Source organism: Echeneis naucrates, chromosome 11, assembly GCF_900963305.1.
Source record: "Echeneis naucrates chromosome 11, fEcheNa1.1, whole genome shotgun sequence".
Classification (NCBI taxonomy): domain Eukaryota; kingdom Metazoa; phylum Chordata; class Actinopteri; order Carangiformes; family Echeneidae; genus Echeneis; species Echeneis naucrates.
The window spans coordinates 7,327,972-7,348,800 of NC_042521.1; the positions used below are offsets into that span (position 1 = coordinate 7,327,972).

The 20,829-nt window shown below is 38.9% G+C and overlaps 1 protein-coding gene across 2 annotated transcripts in view; it reads left to right on the forward strand.

Annotated features, from left to right (window-relative positions):
• ptk2aa (protein tyrosine kinase 2aa) overlaps positions 1–20,829 on the forward strand; it is a 34,624-nt gene that overhangs the window by 4,513 nt on the left and 9,282 nt on the right. The window contains exons 4-26 of one of the 2 annotated variants that reach the window (XM_029514251.1): positions 5–92; positions 308–387; positions 750–812; positions 2,398–2,452; positions 6,463–6,603; positions 6,826–6,903; positions 7,149–7,256; positions 8,017–8,134; positions 8,820–8,850; positions 10,180–10,244; positions 10,619–10,699; positions 12,533–12,550; positions 15,101–15,157; positions 16,159–16,179; positions 17,520–17,617; positions 17,703–17,787; positions 17,887–17,987; positions 18,209–18,324; positions 18,676–18,776; positions 19,189–19,278; positions 19,427–19,631; positions 20,061–20,172; positions 20,268–20,342. In XM_029514251.1, coding sequence (XP_029370111.1) covers positions 5–92; positions 308–387; positions 750–812; positions 2,398–2,452; positions 6,463–6,603; positions 6,826–6,903; positions 7,149–7,256; positions 8,017–8,134; positions 8,820–8,850; positions 10,180–10,244; positions 10,619–10,699; positions 12,533–12,550; positions 15,101–15,157; positions 16,159–16,179; positions 17,520–17,617; positions 17,703–17,787; positions 17,887–17,987; positions 18,209–18,324; positions 18,676–18,776; positions 19,189–19,278; positions 19,427–19,631; positions 20,061–20,172; positions 20,268–20,342 — 1,987 coding nt within the window. The remainder of the gene's footprint in view (positions 1–4; positions 93–307; positions 388–749; positions 813–2,397; positions 2,453–6,462; positions 6,604–6,825; positions 6,904–7,148; positions 7,257–8,016; positions 8,135–8,819; positions 8,851–10,179; positions 10,245–10,618; positions 10,700–12,532; positions 12,551–15,100; positions 15,158–16,158; positions 16,180–17,519; positions 17,618–17,702; positions 17,788–17,886; positions 17,988–18,208; positions 18,325–18,675; positions 18,777–19,188; positions 19,279–19,426; positions 19,632–20,060; positions 20,173–20,267; positions 20,343–20,829) is intronic. The other variant, XM_029514250.1, reaches the window with a different exon arrangement.

Sequence of the window (20,829 nt, forward strand, 5' to 3'; positions counted from 1 at the left end):
GTAGGTATGAATTAAGGATCCGGTATCTTCCAAAAGGGTTTGTGCAGCAGTTCACAGAAGACAAACCTACACTCAGCTACTTCTACCATCAGGTATTCACACAAACAAACACACACAACATATTTCATTCAGCCAGAAGCCAAAACACTGAGACATATGGCATTGCTAGGAGACTGTATGTGTTTGCCTTTGGGTAATTTAGGACTTTGTGTCTCTGTATTTGTGTTAGAGACAGGCGGTGCCATTTGTTTCTTGGAGAACTAAATATTCAAATTTTAATTCTATGGTGTGTATTCATGTCCGTCAGGTGAAGAATGACTACATGACAGGGATCGGGGATCAGGTGGAACAGGATATAGCTCTCAAACTCGGTTGTCTAGAAATCAGGTAAGGCGTGCTCACAGTCGTATCCTCTGTCCCAGGTTGAGTTCTTCTGTTGACAATGCACTGTGTCCGTATCTTTATCTGTTTTCTGTCTATTTTCTTTGTATGTCAAAAGCTAAAAAAATGGACGACATTAGATTTTTATTTATTTATTTTTTTTCCCCCCCAGAGGGACAGTTGGAGTTGTTTTTCTGTTTTGGCTAAGTTGTTGTGTCATAACAAAATCAGTCTTTTCTCATCACCTACACTGATGTCAGTGTTTATTTATCATTATTCAAAGAAAAAACTTAATGCCATGTACAAACAAAGTGAAGCTGGGAATAAATTTTAAGACATTTTCTGTGTCCCACTGGTTTCGATTCTAGGAGGTTCTTCAAAGAAATGAGAGGAAACGCCCTGGATAAGAAATCCAACTATGAACTACTGGAGTAAGTATTTTCTTCATGAGCAAAGAGCACACCAATCCTGGCTCCTTATTTTCTTTTCCACATCCTTAATTTACGCTGCAACATGTTCATTATAACCCTGAAACCCTGTCAATGCCAGTAAAGTCATGCAATCTGAGTTTTTGTTGCTGTGCTGAAGTTTTCATATTCAACATGGCTGAAATCTTGATATTGCTGTTGGTATTCATTAGCAGAAGCAGTTATTTATTTATTCTGAACACTCGTTCATTTTTTGACTGGCTGCTCTGTCTTGAATGTGCCCTTCGCCAATCCACCAACAGCTCACTGCAGGATGGATGTAGATGATGACCATTAACAAACTGCTCTTAACGAGACTTGGCTCTAATGTGGTCTGATTCTAATGAGTGACCCTCTTCCAGTGTAATCTTTCTTGCTGTCCATCAACCTAATGAGCTCTCCAATTAACTGTGAAGAATGCACACTGTCTTTTCACTGAGATCTCTTTGTCTCCTCTTTGCCCTCTCAGTCCCCCGTCCGTATCCCTCTCATCTGTTTGTGCTCATCCTCTATTTTTGCCCGTTTGCCTGTGTTGCCCGTGTTATTTCTCTTTTTGTTTCATTTATCCCTTGCTGGATATCTATTGATTGGAAAAAGATGTTCTGTCTTGCAAATTTCAAAACAGCAAGGGAAGCAAAATTCTGTTTCTGTTACACCAAGTTGACAGCCATCAAGGGCTGCTGGTCATTTCCCGCCCCCAATGGTGTGACACTTTTGGCTCCAGTCAGCCCGTGAGAAATTACTTTTCCTGTTTGTTCAGTTAAAAAAAAGTTATTAGCTTTCATTTATTAGCTGGAAAGAGCTTTTCTGTTTCAGGGAAAACCTGTTAAGTTGGTAGGCAAGTGAGAATTTTTCTGTGTGTAGCCACCTGGTTTTTTGTTTTGCAAATACAAACGAGTGATTACTTATGCAGCCACAAAGCATATGCTCCTGTTTGTGATCAGCTTGCTGCATTTGGCAGCAGTGATCTTGGTCTAGTAGCTAATGTAAAGCGTTTAATCAGTCGTCCTTTGTCAGTTCTTATTCTCTGTGATGATAATAATAGTTGAGTAATATTGTAATAATAATAGAGGAACCAAAGGGAGAAAGGATGAAGTCCTCAGCCTTTGCCTCATTCTCTTTGATCTCTCTTTCCTCCTCCCTTTGTATCTTTCTTTTCTCCAGAGGAGTTTGAATCATTAGCTAGCTTCCTGTTTTAGCCCCGCTCATCTTTCTTTGTCTCTGTGGTCTCCTTCTTTGTACTTATCCCTGCCTTTCTCAATCTCTATATTTCTGTTTTCCCTCAACCCCATCTCTTAGGAAAAGATGAGTAGTGCTTTGTAGTCAGGACTTAGTCATAGCTTTCTGTTTCTGTTTTCTGTTTCTAGTTTTTAGTTCCATGTCTGCCTCACTTGTTTCTTTCTGTAGCTGTTGGTTGTAATCTCTGCACAGAGGAAAAAATAAGCCTCTGAGATCAGATAACAACAGAAGTGCTTGCCAATTAACATTCCTCAGTATAATTACAGCATAATAAACATGCCTCTGTATCTGTCTCTGTCTCTCTTTAAAGGAAAGATGTTGGCTTGAGGCGTTTTTTCCCAAAAGACCTGTTAGATTCAGTCAAGGTAAGAATGATGAATTTTAAACTTCAAGTATGATTTTTCTCCTTTCCAAATATTTGTGGGGAAAAAAACTAAGTAAGAAGATTTACAACCGTAAGAAGTTAAGTTACCATCACACTAAGCAGCTGCTGTCCTGGTTCCCCATCTGCCCTGCAGAAGTTACCTAGTTACCACAAGAAACAAAATTGAGTGGTTTTATGGGAAGCTCCCTCGTAAAAGTCAAGGCTCCTTTGTGCCAGTCTCTCAATCTGTTACTTGATGTGTTGTCAGGCTCAGTTTTGGCCTGGCTCAACAACTCATCTTAAATGATGTACAAAGACATGTATCGCTTCACTGAACAGTTGCCTGTGCTGGGAGGCTAGATTAAATTTTGCCTCCAGCTATCATAATAACAATGCCAATTTAAAGTTGATCTAAAATGTGAAAAGAAATGTATTATAAATCACAAACTAAAAGACTCCTTTTATCATTTATGGATCACTGAGAAATTGCAATAAAAAAATCATCATATCCCGTGAAGATTTCCACACAACATCATTAATGTTGCTCACATACGTTAGGATTTGAATAGACATGTTAAACTGATATCTGACAGATTTCGAAGCATGTTTACATGTGATGGCTGTGCACTTGCGAAATGAATAGTGTCTATTTAAGTGATAAATTTACGGCACGCGTTCAACGGGAGGGTCTTAGTGTGTGTCTTGGTGCGTGTGTGTGTTTGTGTGTTAGATAGGCCTAGTGACCCGAAAAGGTCTTGATGTCAGCAGGCAGCCAGACAGATGCTCTGCAGAGGGAGAGAAACCGGGTTGCGACCCTCAGGTCATGTTTAAATGGCGTTTCAACGAGGAGGGAGGGGGTAGCGACATTGCCGGCCCCCTCAGCCCTTCAGTCTCTTAAGCTCTCCTCACTCCCCGATCATCAGCTGCCCAGCCATCTACTCTATCGCCTCTTCATCTTTCTTGCGGTTTCTGCTCCTTTTGCAGACATGACATCATACACTCACCCTGAGGCATGTTTTATAAGCCATGAAGCTGCACACAATGATAAATATAGCAACCACACAAATGTGTGTCAAGGGTCCTTACAGTGTAAGATCTGACTTGATTGTGAATGTCTTGGCTGGTGTTGTAATTGAAGAATGGATTATTTTTTATTTTCTAGTATATGACAAACAAAAGAAGTATATGAAAAGTATTACTGACTTATATTGTATATCATCAATTGGAGAGCAGATATGAGAACGATTACTTGATGAATTGGTCAATTTGATCATCTTAATTTTTGCAGAACAAACAATTGATTAATATGACTGATCAAGAAAACAGCTCTATAATGAATTGATTTTAATAATTTTTGGTCAAGAAACACCAGTTTACATCTCTTGTTTGTGGACTGTGTGTATTTTTAGGTGCCTAATTGTATCAATGTGTTGACACTTAAAATCTGTTGTGCTAACATTAAGCAAAAGGCATGTTCCTGACACATCTGCTGCTCATCCACATGAATCTGTGTTTGAATTAGTGTGAGAGTGAGAAAGAGAGAGAGCACAGCTGTCATTTACTTTTCTGAGGTTCACCATGGTGAAAGAGAATGGTAGTCATTTAATGGGATTATTCTCCCTCAATGGACTCTACTTCTCACCCACATAGACTCGTGCACACACATGCACACAAGAGCAGATGGCTGTGCTAGTAAACAGTGACTGATGTGAGCTGTTGTAAAGAGCAGTCTGTTCATTCATGTTGACAGGCCACCAGGTTTGGTGAAACTGACCTTTGTGGCATTGGTGATCAGCATTTGATCAACCAGCTCCACCTTTCGCTGAGCAGTCTGTTAGAGCAATGACACATCGCATCACTGTCACACTTTCGTGTGTTACTTCTTTATTAAAAAAAAAAAATCATTATTCTAGAAATGAACTATTCGAAAATGAAGGCAAACATATTATGTGTGACACTGTTCTCTCAGAAAGAATTAGATAAATGTAGTCACTTATTAATGGGGTGTTAGTGGTAATGCATCATAAAAAAAATCAGCTGCCCATAACATGTATCCAAGGATAAGGGCCATTGCAGCAGTAATAATACTGAATGAAGTAAACAAAATTAAATAGGCCTTTAATGTCATAGAAGAATGATCCCTTTTTCTGTGTTCAGGTAGATAATTACCATTAGAGAATAATATAGCCCCGTTCAAACCTGGTATTAACATCTGTTTTAGGTGATCTGTCTCACATGGACAGCTCAAGTTGACAGCTCAGTACAGGTGTGGACACACACAAGACAAATTGTGGGCCCATTGTGGACACATTTGAGAGCCAATGATTCAGACCACATTCTGACATGGTCTGGGCTACATGTGAGGATATTCTTTTTAGCAGTGTGAGCAAAAATGCATCCTGGCCACATTGAGAAACGACCTAATGAACTGACTTCCTCTGCCACGGTCTGATTAGTCCCATCACAACATCAAAACGAACTGGAACTATCTCTGCAGCTCACAGATTCACTCAACTTTTATTTGCTCTTCCACTTGCTCTTTCTGTCTCTTTCACACACACAATCCATACAGACAAAATACACCCACATTCTTCAGCTAATCAAAATGAATAACCAAAGATCATAGTGACAATAATGTCTAAGAGTTGTGCCTGAATGGCTACTATTGCAAGGTGATAACCACTTGCCCCACTTCCTCTCAGGAAGGGTGGTTCCTGGGGACTGACAATATCTTTGTTTTAGTGGTGGAATTCTAGGAATTAAAACAATGATCCTATCAAGAGCTTGAAGAACACAGTGTGCACACACTATATTCTGTAATCACGTGTGTTATAACATCTTTGTAAAAGATGCACAAAATCTCAGCATTGCAGTCGGGTGTGTGTGTGTGTGTTTGTGTGTACATGCATGTTTACGTGCAAGTCTGCTTCAGGCTTTGTGATGAGACAACAGAGAATGGGTCTCTGTCATGCTAACAACAAAAAAGGAACCAAACTTCAATGGAAATAGAAATAATTTAGCATTAGTTGTGTGGATGATTGTGGTCATACACAGTGCATACATCTGATAATGTGCCATTGGAATTGATTTACCTGAAATCAGTCTGTTGCTTTTGTCCAGTTACGTCACATTTATAGTCAATACATTCATACAATTGCTGCTCATTAATTTTTTGCAGACAGACCTTAATGTGATATACAAGTTTACTGTAAATCTGCACTTTTTCTAAGCCTCGTCTGTTCTGCAGAAAATCTCCTCTAATCTTTATCTTAATCTATATATGGAGAGCTATTTATAGCTTCACTTTATCCATACAAGGCATGTGGGTTGATTTGTCTATACACTGGTTTTGCTGGTGTTTTCACATGGTGTACTAAGCAGGGTGTGTATGTGATCTTTTTTTATCATGCTCTTAAATATGCATTTGAATGCCTTAAATACTTTATGTTTGTTCGTATATACATTAAGGCAAATGCTCATAGAGGCAAGGAAAGCGTTAGAAAGATCCTTTGTTAAATCCTCTTAAGTTAGCATCTTTTTAAATATACATCAGATATTGAGGATTATGTACTGCATCTTGTGATTGCATTTACATGTGTCTTTATGTAAGTGGAAAAGTATAGAGGATTGTAAATAACAGAATGATGTTCTCAAATGTATCAGTCACTGAAAATCTACAGTGCTTGTTAGTGGGACCAAATTTATGGTGTAGGTGACTGAATACACTCTTTGATGTTTAATTTACTGGAAACTAACAACCAATTTCTCTCTAAGTTATTGATTTGAAATGAAATTGGCCCCCAAAGTAGCGCTGAGGTCAATCTGATTTTGACCAGAGGGGACTGTTAGTTAATTATTGTCTTTCTGCCACAGTGTCTTTGTCACTTTGCACCCACACATATTATCACACCTATCACTCTTCCACTTTTAAAATTTTCTGATCTTTTAGCAGGGAAACGTTTAAATCTCAAACTCAATTTCCCCATTCTAACCTGTCTTTCTCTACTTTAGGCTAAAACTCTTCGTAAATTGATCCAGCAGACGTTTAAGCAGGTAGCCAATCTCAATGACGAGCAGTGCATCCTGAAGTTCTTGGAGATACTTGCACCAATCTACCGCTATGACAAGGAATGCTTCAAATGTGCCCTTGGGGTAGGTTTTTTGCATCCACTTTCATATGTCCTGATGCGCTCCCAGTGCTCCAGTTAGTTGTCCTAGGTTGACCCCTTCTGGTCGCCTCAGGTTTTGCATGTATGAAGGATCTGATCTTTTCCACAGCAGGTTTGATAGACCACTAATGACTAATCAACGGCATTTCCTTGTATTTATCTCCACCTCCTCTCTTCCTGTATTCTCCCTTGCTTTTCTCCTCAGTCAAGCTGGGTGATTCAGGTGGAGCTGGCAATTGGGCCAGAGGACGGAATCAGCTACCTCACTGATAAGGGGTCCACAGTGAGTTGTCTTCCAACAGAACATTGTATAAGACATTCAGGTTCATCACCTATCAGAACTTCTACTGACAATATTGTCATTGCGTTCTTCCAAGTCTAAAAATATATACCAGTACTTTGTATTTAAAATGAATGCTGACTTAATCTTAGCCATGGTTTGCTCATGTGATCAACAAGAAAAGCAACTAGGTTTAGCTCAGTAAACATGAATTCATCTCCAATGTCTTTGCATGTTTTTGTCCACAGCCAACCCATCTGGCTAACTTTAACCAAGTTCAGTCCATTCAGTACTCAGCTATGGAGGAGAAGGACAGGAAAGGCATGCTACAGCTCAATGTAGCTGGAGCTGCTGAGGTACGGCCAGCCTGCCTGTTTCTCTATCTCTCTGCCTGCCCAGCTCTTTCTTTTCATGTATTTATTGACTATATACAGGCCTTTAACATATTATTCTTAGAATTTGATGTTGCATCAGCTCAAAGTAGTTGTCACACACATTTTAGCCACTTTGAGACAGCTAATTGGGTGTCAGTCTGTGGTTGTAGGCTTGATAGACATTGAAGTGGACAGAAGAATGCAAGCAAGACCAAGTTCTCTCACTCTCTGGAGTTATTTGTATTGATATTCCATTAGTCACAATGAGCACCCTGCCTTTTAGTGGAGTCTGAAGAACAACATAAATTGAGCTCATTGGGATTGATGGCTCTTTTACTTTCTACTCTCAGAGATTCTGTGATATATTTTTTCCATTGATTGTATATAATTGTTCTAATGTCATAGAAAGAGTTCCACGACACTTGCTTGTGTGTTGGTGGAGTCTTTCTGCCCTGCATTTATAGTATTAGATTCTAGACAGACACCCACTATGTGGGAGAGAGTTGTCCCATGATGGAGTGGTGGGAAACCCCCACTGTGCTGGTATGTGAAAGCTCTCTGCTGCCTTCTTTTGAAATAATGCCTCTTTATAACACGCCTCTGTGTGTGTGTGTGTGTGTGTGTGTGTGTGTGTGTGTGTGTGTGTGTGTGTGTGTGTGTGTGTGTGTGTGTGTGTGTGTGTGTGTGTGTGTGTGTGTGTGTGTGTGTGTGTGTGTGTGTGCGCGTGCGTGCGTGTGCGCAGCCTCTCACTGTTACAACAGTATCACTGACCATGGCGGAAAACCTGGCTGACTTGATTGATGGATATTGTCGCCTTGTCTCAATGGAAACCCATTCCTTTATCGTCAGAGTTCACAAAGGTATGAGGCTCCACTTTCCCACTTTAAACAGGATTGTGTGTCCAATAGTATACTATAGTTTTTGAAGACAGAGAGAAACTGTGAGCTCATAATTTTTGTGACAATGAACAGCTTTCAGCAATTATGTTCATATCATTAAACACCGATTCCTTGTTTTTTTATGTTTTTTTTTTAAGGAAGACATCAAAGATTGTTTAGTTTTTTTTATGTTTTTTTTTAAAGAAGACATCAAAGATTGTTTTGTTTTTTTTAAACAAAAGTGCTTTTTGTCAACACATTATTCACTTCACTTCACAAGAATAATATCACTTTATATCAAAGTGATATTACTCTTGTGATACTGGAGCAACTGAAATATACTGCTTCCTAAAAATGTAATAACAGCAATAAAAATCACTTTTACACAGGTGCAACTATCAAGTTTGAACAGTTTTCCTCTCTTTCTGTAATTAGTTCTGCTGTGCTTTTATTTAATAAACACCGTGATTTGCTCTCTCCCTATGACGAGCATGCTTGTACAAGTTCAGATGCTGTTCTGGAAATTAATGTTGCATGCAGATGAGACTTTGTTCTGTGTAGGCCCGACCTAAGTCATAAAACAGTGTAGAAATTCCTTGATGCCATCATGTATATTTACTTTTTTTTCGTCATTCTGACCTGAATGATGTATGTATTTGTCCTCTAGAGGGAGAGAGAGCGCTACCTTCCATCCCAAAGTAAGTATCCATCCTATCTGTAGTGTTATCAAAAGAATTTAGAGCTTCAGTGCAAGTCTTTCAAAATGAGAGGGGATTAGTCTCCTCCTCCTTATCTGAGGAATCCTTGATGTCCCTAGTTGTCTGAGTTCAAAAGGACCTGAGTCATAACCCTGTTTAAAAAGAACATTAAAGTAACTGTCAGGTTTATGTTTATTGGAATCTATTGGTGCTCATTTTTTTACAGCCACTTTGATGTTTTTTCCGGGAAACTTCATGTGCTAGTGTTTATTTAGTCTGCCCATAGTGATAACGTTTTTTGACAGCTAAAGCAGCACATTGCAGATGATGGAAAAAAAAAATCTGCATTAAATGCATCTTCCCATGTGGGTTAATTTTCAAGCTCTGGATAGAGCTACAGAAGCATCACATGATCTTCATCATCGCTTGATACACTCCACAATACTTGTGTTAGCAGATAATCACTCTCATCCATCCTTTATCTATTCCACTTATCCACTTGGGTTCCACTGCTGATAATCATGAAAAACAAACATAATTTAGTGGTTGATTCAGGTACAATTTCTTGTTTTGTGTCCATGTTTTCAAAAAGTAAACCCAAGGCTTTTTAGTGAAAGCTAATGTGATTTTTGCATCAGACAAAGACAACTAAATACTTCCTGTTTTTTCTCCATTATCGGTCTTTAAATCGCGGCTCAAAATTCACAGGCCTTCAAAAGAAATTTAGAGAAAAACATTGTTTCTTGAACGCAGAGCGTGTAGTGTTTATCTGTGACTGTAGCTGCCTGGATGTTGATCTGTCCACATTTCACTGTCAGTTGGTCGGATTCAAAAGATTTTCTGCTTACATTAAGTCATTTCAACTTAAATCTCTCGCTCTTTTTTTCCCTCTCTGTCTGTCTCTGGTCAAATAAGGAGATAAGTTTAGGAGCCAAATATTTTCCACTTAGGGTTTTTAAACACTCTGGCAGTCTCCACCTCTTTCTCTTGGTCTCACTCTAACTTTTTCTCTTTGCTCTGTGCCTTTCTTTTTCTCTCGCTGCCCGTTGTGGTCTGTGATGTAAAGATAGTAGTAAAGCTCAGATGACACGGACAGAGAGAGACCAGGGCAAAGACAGAGACCTAATAGAAACAGTACGGATAAACTTTACGGATTATGAAAAACTGTTTCAACAGTTAATTCTTTATGGAAACTATGATGCTGAAAATCTCTGATATGTTTCAATTTAACATTGGTATGTTGATGTTGTTTTGCCTGAGTGTTAACTTCTTTGACTGTGTTAATTACTGTCTGATTTACCTGATTTTCCTTTTTTTCTTCTACTCTAGATTGTCTAACAATGAGAAAAAGTTAGAAGCAGGCAGGAGTGGAGTAAGAGCCATCTCCGTCTCAGGTAAGATTTAAAAAATATAATCCACACAAACTCACAACTTGACTTAAGTTGTGAGATGGATGCTGGCTCTTTGCTACTTTGGCTACAGCTACTGTTTTTCTTCCTGTCTTTCCTCCACATCTGTTTTTTTATTTTTTTTTTCCTCTGTCATTTTTTCCCCCTCATCTCTCATTGTTTTCTCCTCTGTTGGGACTGCCACTCCCTCCATCTCATCCCATCCTCTCTGCTCCTGCTTGCTCTCTTTTGTTTACTTCCTCCCCTCTCCCTCAGTCTCCCTGTCATCTCCCGCACCACTCACTCATATCCACTCACTCTGCTTTTTTTCCTCTCACACTCTGGTCATCTTTCTTTCTCCTCATTGGGCGAAGACGTAGTGACGCCAACACCTCCTAAGCCAACCAAGGCGCGGCGTTTCCTCCTCCCCTTTGTCTTCTGTTCAGATTCACCACCAAATGGTATCCTCTCTCACTGGATAGTTAGTAGAGGAGAGAATCCACAAAATTGTCTTGTTGCAGGATAAAATTCCTGATTTAACAACTTTAGGGTAACATTAAGATCCTGTCCAGAAAGGACTTCTAGAGAAGAATCCTAGTATCGCTCGGATTGATTTTTAGGAATAATTTGGTTTGGAAAGCCTTTTAAAATCAAACTTATAGTTTACATAGTGAACTATCATTAATAACTTTAATAGTTTTTAAGGATGCTCTCTTCTGCCAAACTGTCTTTGCCCTTGTTGCTTAGTTTCTTTAACCAATTCAGTTTTGCACAAAAGCACAGCTTAACCACAATAATGGGTTGTGTGTTGCTTCATATAACCAAGCTGATGCCCATTAACAAAAAAAAGAAGACTGAGAATTGTTTCCTGTAAAACCTGAGGTTTGTGTGGGTTTTTTTGCACTTCCGTTTAAATCCATTTTACACATTTAACATTTTCAGCTGACCTTCTGACAGAGGTCAGTAATTAAAGATATTTTCCATTCTCTTCTTGGAAATAGCCAGTAGAGATATAGAGTAAAATGCTTCTCTCAAGTCTCTGTTCAGCGCATGCTTCACTGTTGAGGTCACAGTTGGGATATTTTTAACCATTATTTTCAGTATTTTATGTCAGTAAATTCAAAGAGGCAGAGCTTAATTCGTGCCAGGGTGGCCGAGTGGTTAGAGATCATTCTTCCATTAAAAGATTTGGGCTCAACTTCCAAGTATCTGCCCTGTTAAAGTGGCTTGAGCAACCAGTCACTACCAGCTCATCATTGCTTATGTATAGCAAACAGAACTGCTTCATCTTTTGCAAGAAAACTATGTTCATGAGAACATAATCATAGAAGTTACAGGCCATCCCAAAATTCAATCCTTTTTTTTGGTAAGTGTCTTGTACAAAGTTTGACAAGCAAAACTGGGTCAAAACATGTCCTTGTGTCTCCATATGTGGCTTTGGCAGCTGCTCTCTCTAGCTTGCAGGGCTGCTCAGAGAAAAAGTTGTGGGTCTGGAGAGCAGCTGCTTTGTTATTGAAACATTAACAGAGGTTCCAGACTTTTCCTCCTGAAGGTTTTAAATGTGACACGCAGGCACAGTCAACATAATACTTTTCAAGTCTCAAATGTTACTGTGCTGAACTATGATGATTCAGTTGAACTGGCAATAGCTGTGTTTGTGTAGTATGTGTGTTGCAGTGTTAGTTTCATTCAGAAATGACCATTTAACAGAGCATCAGCTGTCATGTGGGCAAGACAAAATCATTCCTCCTGCTGCTTTGAGAGCAACTTCATGATCACACAGTTAATCTCTATAACAATACATAAGCTTTCTAAATGATGATGCTTTTAGGTAAAACCTCTGAAACTGAAGGACTGAGTTATATGCTAGCAATGTATAAGCCTTAAGGTTCTTGTAGGAAACTGGGCCCTCATTGAAAATCCTTTGAGTAAATCGCTGAAGTTGATACTGTAGCCAATTTGATGGGTGAAACAGGTGAAATTGAATTTTTTTTGTGATATTCAAAAATGTAGGTTTCTTTCATTCGTTAAATTTACAGCCATGTCATATGCATAACATGAATGGATGTTGTTAACTGCTTTTTCACTGGACATATTTTGGATCCTAACTCCTAACCCTGAGTGTTTGGCTTTGCAGATCCTGCAACATCTACCATGTTATTCCAAGGCTTTTCATGCTCTAACCTCTCCTCTCTTCTCTCTCCTCTGCCTCCTGCTTTTCTCTCTGTATCTTGTTCTTATTTCTTCTCCTCCTCTGCTGTCCCGTTTCCTGCATGCTCTCCTGGACCCTGCAGAAGATCTTAGTGGGGATGGTAAAGTTATGCTGTTTTTCAATCTCTCTGTTGTTCCCTTCTTGTCTAACTCTAACCCAACACACTGCACCCTCCTTGGAAAGGGTAGCATATGTATTGGTGCTTGAGAGTTAATGTTTATGCATGCATTCCTCCCCCTTAAACATTAGTACTATGTGTCTATGTGCACTGAAATGTAATTATGGTTTGATTTAATTGATATAAAACAATGTAGCTTACAATGATAATTTAGTTAAATGTGTTCCTCATGTTTCAGTGACTGGAAACATGAATAAATCACCAGTAACTTTAGTGGGTATGATGTTGTTTGTAGCTACAGAGGCTTTCTATTTTAGTTTTGTGTTTTAAGATGTTTGTGTGCTTGGTTCTGTCTGTTGGTGTTTTTTTTTTTTTTTATAAAGTGGATTAGCTCTAAATCTCTTTTAATTACCACCACTCTAAAATAATGGCGCACAAAGAAGAATTAAGGTGGTGTTTCTCTGTAAGAGGACTTTTCCAAACCTTTCTCTCTCCACATACAAATATACTAGAAACATGCACACAACTGCACACAACACAGACACGCACACAAAAATGCAAGCACACACAGAGCCACACAGATGCAAAACCATGCAAATATGTACTCACATACACATGCTCATGGACACTAAGTGGAGTAGGGAGCGGTTTGGTGGATTTCAGAGCTGGTGCATTCTTTGCTATAATGGGCTATCTGTAACACACACACACACACACTTTCCCTCCACTAAAAGCATAAACAGACAGAGTTAGACCAGTCAAACTTAGGAATGGTCGGTTCTCTAAAACAAATCCCAAACGACATAGTATTGAAAATGCAGAACAATGGACAAACAATGGACCTCTCAGTGTCACAGTAGAAACTAATAGATATCAGCTTTAAAGGCAGAGACAAAGGTAAAAAAAATTAAATGAATTAAAAATTTATAGAAAAAAATTTTCAAAAATGCTCATAATGAGCTGGAAACATTTCATTAATGCACCTGTTCATTAAATTAACCATGAAAATCTCATTTTTCTGAGGATGTTTTTGAAAATCAGTCTAATCAGATCTACTAAAAGACATTTCAGTTGCAGGACATATTTTTAGAGCTCTGATGTATGGATTTTCGCTTTTGTTTGAAACATTTATCATGCAGACGATTTTTGTATCCTTTAATGAACCATTGTACATATAAGTGCATGCAGTGCTAGTAAAAATGGCAAAAACTTAATACTATTTAAATTGTCTTACCCTTGAAGAAGTAGAGAAATGATCAAATCCTGCCTTCCTGCTGAGAAGTAGATGAAAGCATTGAAGCTGCGCCTTGGCTCCGTATAATGATTAAACCAACAAGATAAAGCATGTTTGGCTTTAGAGAGAAACTTTGGACACACTGGTGGGCAGATGGTTTTTAACCTCTTGACTGAGCAAGACTGCTTGTTTCTTCCCCTAATCAATGTAAAGCTAAAGCTTCTTGGCTGTAGCTTCATATTTATCATAAAGATATGAAAGGTGTGTAGAAAAGCTTGAGATGATTGAATCCTGTGAAAGACAGAAAAAGCATGTAGGTGCTTTTATAATAGAAAATGTATTCTGTCTCCTTTGTTCACCTTTACCTTAACACTGTGTCTACATGGCAGGCTGTAGCAAAAATGTCTTCCAGAAAAAAACAACCAGGGGCTTTAGAAAGGATTTATGATAAATTTGGGGACACATTTCCACAGAGCCTGATAAATCCAGAGCAGAGTTGTGTGTTCATGACAACAGATGTTTGACTCTCATTTCCAACAGCTGAGTCTGCACACTGATTTTATTTTAAACACCACCATCTGGTTACGATAGACGCAGTCCATCTTTCCCTCTCTTTTTTCCTGCTTGTTGTCTTCTCCCCTCCCCTCTCTTTCTCTCTCTCTCCCCCACTCTCTGCCTACCTATCTTTATGTCCTAAATGCTACCACCTGCTTACATGACAGCTAGACGTGCCATTTCTTTCTCTCCTTCATGCATTACTCCCTCTTTCTGTCTCGCTCTGAGATTTAGTCTTTTCTTTGTATTTCGTCTGTCATTTTCTACTTGTCTTGCTTGTTTCTCCTTTCTGCCTTTGTTTCCATCATCACCACAGCTACTCCCAGCACCCCAGCTGCTCCCAAACAGACAGATATGCACAACACATGCTCAGCTGACATTCTCCACCAAGTGTGTGTATGTGAGAGAGAGAGAGAGAGAGAGAGAGAGAGAGAGAGAGAGAGAGAGAGAGAGGGAAAGAGAAAGAGGAGCTACGTGGGTGTTGCTTTGCTCCAGAGTTGACTAAACTGAGTTCATTTAAACAGTTAGCTGCTTTATCTTAAACAGTTTTGTGCACTTTTACCTTTTTTACACACCTGTTTGATAGTTTCTAAGAGGAACCTTTTGTACCATATTGGACATACGGTAAATCAAACAACACATGCACCATTGTTTTGTTTTTGCATTTGTTCATATGCTTGTGTGTGTCTTCCTTTAATTGTTATGTTTTATTCTACGCTGTTTATTTATGTGTATTGTTACAGAGACTGATGACTATGCAGAGATAGTTGATGAAGAGGACACATACACCATGCCCTCCAGTAAGTAACTTATTGCACCATCATCTTCAGCCTCATCTACCGACTAAAATGTTTGTTCTGAAGGAATCAGCTTCTATTGCACTGGCACATATGGTTGCTATATGGTTTCTGTTTCACTGTTATTCTTCTGTCAGAAGCTTTCACTCTCTAACAAATGATAATTTCACTCCACTATCTTATAAATGTGTGCGGGTTGAATGTCCTCCAAGATACGCACTCACACAAGGAGTAAGAGAAGTTGCATCAAACCACATTTCACTAAGGCTGTGCCTAATGAAAATCAGGTTTGCCTCACTGTGTTATGTAAACAGTTGAGACCCTGGCAAGAGGTCACACAGGCCATAACTCTATACATGTGGTTCAGACATATTACATCTGTCAAATTCATTTATATTTGTCAAAGCCCTGATTGTGCCGGTATGTTTGACTATCGGTTTGTCAAAAATGGTGGTTCCTGCCTCTATTCCAAAACTTTCTAAGTAGATGTTTTTGTCCAAAACAGTTCACTCCTGAATTTGACTATGGGGCCAACTATGAATATGGAATTTGTTCTTCTTGCTTCTCACAGTCTTTTTTTCTATCTTTTGCTGTCTTGCTATATTTGTCCAGCTTTATGTCTTTGTCTCGTCTCTCTTCTCAGTCAGACTTCCTCTAAGCTGCCTTTTGACACATTTTCCTGTTATGTGACTGAGTTTGTGTGTTGATGTCATACTGTCTGCTCCATGTATGACAGCAATGGCTCCAAAGTAGAGGCTTTTAACATATCTGTGGTGGCATCAGTTCAGTTTTTCATTAATTAACTTGCTTATTTAGTAAACAGTACATGTATAAACATAAAGAACTGAATGGGCCATTTGTCTTTATCGTAATACTCTGTGCATGCATGTGTGTTTCTGTGTGTGTTCATGTGTGTGTGAACTATTTTCAATCTTTAAGCAACTGTATGGCTGTTCCCCTCTCTTTATCTCTTTTTGTTCCTCTTTCTCCCATTGCCAACACAGTGAGCTATGGAGTAGTTGAAGGTAAAACTGCCTGCCTGTCTGATTCTATTTTAGCAAAATGCCTTGATATTGGAATTTTGTATTGATGTCTTTCTTTGCTGGGCACCTTAGAACATTATTATTACAACAACGAATTGTGCTAATTTCCTGCAGCATTGAAAAAAAAACAAAACACAACAACCAAAAAAAGTTATTTTGTTTATTTAATCCAAAATATACTCATTGACTTACATGACTAACTGTATTAGTGGTGTTTTTTTGTTGGGGAAACAGTAATAGGATATTTTCTTTGACCACCAGTGCCTGGCAAAGAAAAATATCTAATATCTAGTTAGTTCTTGATTTGTGGTCTTTGTTGTTTTCGTAAGCTGCTGTCCATTTAGGTTTGGTATTACAAATGAAAAGGAGAGCCAATCCATAAAAAGTGCTAAATCAGAATCGAAAACAAGCTTAACTTCTGCAAACAATATATTCATGTTGTGTACTGGCTTGGTTCTCATTTCACCATCTTATAGGTTGTGACATTTGTATTTATTTTTTGTGATTTAGTATTGTGGTCAAATGCTCTTTTTCCCCTGTGGTTTATTTTCCTTTGAAGAAGTCATTAATTTCCTGCAAGCAAATTGGAGATTGGATTAATTCAGTAAATTTCTTTGCAAAGGAATGTGTTTTGGTTATGAACTTGTCATTTGTTATTTTACTATGTTTTCCGCTAGTTGACTCATATAGACTTTGTTTTAGCCCAACGGAGAAGTAGCCTTTCACAAAACAAGTACGAGACCCTGTCTACAAGGCATAAATAGCAAAAACACGTAAATCTAAGACAAAACTGAGCACACTTTAAATCTACTTTATTAGTCTAAGTTTGTTGAACCGGTCTTTTCTGCTTCACAAATGGGCTCTAGAAGTTCTCTCACACACACACACACACACACACACACTCTCTCTCTCTCTCTCTCTCTCTCTCTCTCTCTCTCTCTCTCTCTCTCTCTCTCTCTCTAAGTTTTAACCTTCAAAAGAACTTATTTGTATTTTTCTTCTCTTCACTATGTCAGCACAAGATGAAACAGAAATGATATTGCCAATGGATGGGGTTGAGCAAAAGGACAAGAATTTGACAGCAAGAAAGAATCATATTTAAAAGTATCCAAGTACAACTGTGGCCTTTATTGTTATGTGGCATAGAGTTATGTGAAACCATCCAAAATGTCTTGTCCTGCTGACCCCCATCTGTGGTCTCCAAGAGAAGCATGTAAAGTGCGATAGGTCTTTTCAGTGGTTCGTGGGTATAAAAAGCAGCAGGTGATTGGACCTGTGTCATTCCCTCCACTTTTTTTCTATTTCCTCCTCCCATATCTCAGCGCGGGACTATGAGATCCAGAGGGACAGGATAGAGTTGGGTCGCTGTATTGGAGAGGGCCAGTTTGGAGATGTACACCAAGGAGTCTACAACAGCCCAGTGCGTACAACACACAAGCACTCAATTATTTTCTTTAACATGCACACTAATGTTTAACCTAACAATCTGATTTTGTGTTGTGCAGGAAAAACCAGGTCTACCTGTCGCCATTAAGACCTGCAAGAATTGCACCTCAGACAGTGTCAGGGAAAAGTTCCTACAAGAAGCATGTAAGACCCCACTGTATCTTTTTCTGGACACATCAGCAACATGACTTATTTCATATTTTTTTATACTGAGGGTAATGTGTGTTTGTTTTCCCCCTGCAGTGACAATGCGTCAGTTTGACCACCCTCACATTGTCAAGCTGATTGGCGTGATTACAGAGAACCCGGTGTGGATCATCATGGAGCTCTGTACTCTGGGAGAGGTACACTCCCAGCTTTTTGTCTATAATGGGAGAAGCTGTTGAATGTTGGCATTGATGCCAGGTGCCACAGTTGGTCAACCCGAAAAGACTTTTTAATTAGAAAAGAAGTAAACTATGATTTACCATCATATGTCAGTAGTTTGATGGAACATAGTTTTGGTCACAGACAATTGTCAACTGCACATTTCCTAATATTGCTGTTTTTCTGTGTCTGGCCACAGCTGCGTTCATTCCTTCAGGTGAGGAAATACAGTCTGGATCTAGCCACGTTGATCCTGTTTGCCTACCAGCTCAGTACTGCATTGGCTTATTTGGAGAGCAAACGCTTTGTACACCGGTAAATATGTACACAAAGCACTGTTATATACACACACAAAGTAATGCCTCAGTGTTTACATGCACTGATTTCATGTCTCAGTTACCACAGATGATATAATTTTGTTTGGGTTTAACAGTGTGACTCTGTTCACTTATTCATTGACTCCATGTAGTAGAGACTTCGATGAGCAATGAATTGATATTTCAGACACTCATCAGTCATTATTCATGCACGCCTTATATGACATGTTATTCATACACAGCTGCAATGACACACAGTGCATCTGTTGGTTTGGTTGATATTTATACAGCAAAGAAATGACAAATATTATCAATGATTCAGTCTAACCACAGCCATTTGTGTCCATAGGGACATCGCAGCCCGTAATGTGCTGGTGTCTTCAGTTGACTGTGTGATGCTCGGAGACTTTGGTCTGTCACGATACATGGAAGACAGCTCCTACTACAAAGGTAATGAAATATGGCATTTTGTGATAACAAAGGCACATAGTCACACTTAGAATACACAGCTACATAATGACGCAATACATTGATTTGTTCATATTTTCTGTGTTATCACCTAAACCTACCACCTGGACTATCTCTGAAGGCAGCAATGCTGACCTGAGACCAGCTTGTGCCTCCATTCTCAGTTGATGCCATCTGCAGTTTTTTTTCTAGTTGCATGGACTTTACCCCCACCTATTGGTGATATCAGGTTACTACAAATTATGTGAACGGGAGTTGTCTGTTTGACGTTTTCAATTTTAACTTTCTCACTTGTGATCACCTAAGAAACCATTAACTCAATGAAGCTATATTTTCTCTCAAATGAACCTGGACTCTGCAGGCAATTTGTAGTTTTCTGCATCTGTTATTTCAGCTTCTAAAGGAAAACTTCCCATCAAGTGGATGGCACCTGAATCTATTAACTTCAGAAGATTTACCTCTGCCAGTGATGTCTGGATGTTTGGTAAGATGAGTTGTTTTTTGTGTTGTGTTACTTCCTGTCTCTGGAAACATTCCTCTCCTGTAAAGTTGCTGCTGATATCTTTGTGCAGTTCTTTGTCTTGGTCTTTCTGTCCAACCTTACCAACCTTTCTGTTTGTTTGTTCCTTTAGGTGTGTGCATGTGGGAGATCCTGATGTACGGCATTAAGCCCTTCCAGGGGGTGAAGAACAATGATGTGATTGGCAGAATAGAAAATGGCGAGCGGCTGGCTATGCCTCCTCAGTGCCCACCCACCCTATACAGTTTGATGACCAAATGTTGGTCGTATGACCCCAGCAAGAGGCCACGATTCACAGAACTCAAAACACAACTCAGGTGATAACATGTTTTTGTATGTATGTGTGTATACCAATAAGTGGCGTGCTAATGTGTATTTATTCGCTCACTTGCACATCGCATTTTACTTTTTTGATCTTTTCACTTCACACTGACACACAATTGTTAACTCACATGAACAGTTTATCATATGATGGATTCCATTGATCATTTTCAGATAATGGGATCAGTAATGATGGTTCAAACATGTCACTAAATCACATATCATCATAATCATCATAATATTTATATATCTTACAAGTACAAATAATAATGAAGTGTGTGTGTATTTATACCAAAATTCATATTGGAATGCACACCCACTGGGATAAAAAAGTAAAAGGTTTATTAAGTTGAGCCCTGACTTTTGATTGTGAATGTAAAGCAAATATTAAATCTGACCATTAAAGTTTCATTTGATATTTGTAGCACTATACTGGAGGAAGAGAAGCTTCAACAAGAGGAAAGGCTTAGAATGGAGATGAGGAGACAAGTCACCGTGTCCTGGGACTCTGGAGGGTCTGATGAAGCGCCACCTAAAGTAAGAGTCAAAGTTCACCTGCTTTGCCCACTGTCATGTTCATTTTAACAATTTTAGTTAACACCTACAAACTGTTATCACATTTGTGTCTGCAGCCCAGTAGACCAGGTTATCCTAGTCCCCGCTCCAGTGAGGGCTTCTTCTCCAGCCCCCAACACAACCACTTTCCAGTAAGCATGCACAGACACGCACACACATAGATGCTTAATAAGAAAAGAAAAATTATTAAGGGCGTTATTAGTTTATTTAAAAAAAAAAAAAAAAAAAAAGTGCAGGAAAGTCTGTCATTTCCTGTGCCATTTTAAAGAAAAATGCCTAAATCACAAAGAAAAAAACAACTCAATAAATTTTTATCCTTGTGTCCTCTATAAATCATACTGTTAACTGAAACTTGATCTTGGGCTCTGAAATTTCCAGGTTAACGCTGACAATAATAGCCAATCCAGTAAACTAAAATCTGAGTCTGAGTAACATTAAGACAGAGTGTTGGAAGACAGGAAGCATGTCAGGAGTCAGAAAGACAAATGTAAAGGACGAAAAATGAGAGACCTTCAGTGCACTTTATCCTCTCCTCATAAACTGAGCCGACAGCAGGCATTTCCTGTAGTGCTAAAAGCCACACACACACACACACACACACACAAATCAAAGCTGTTT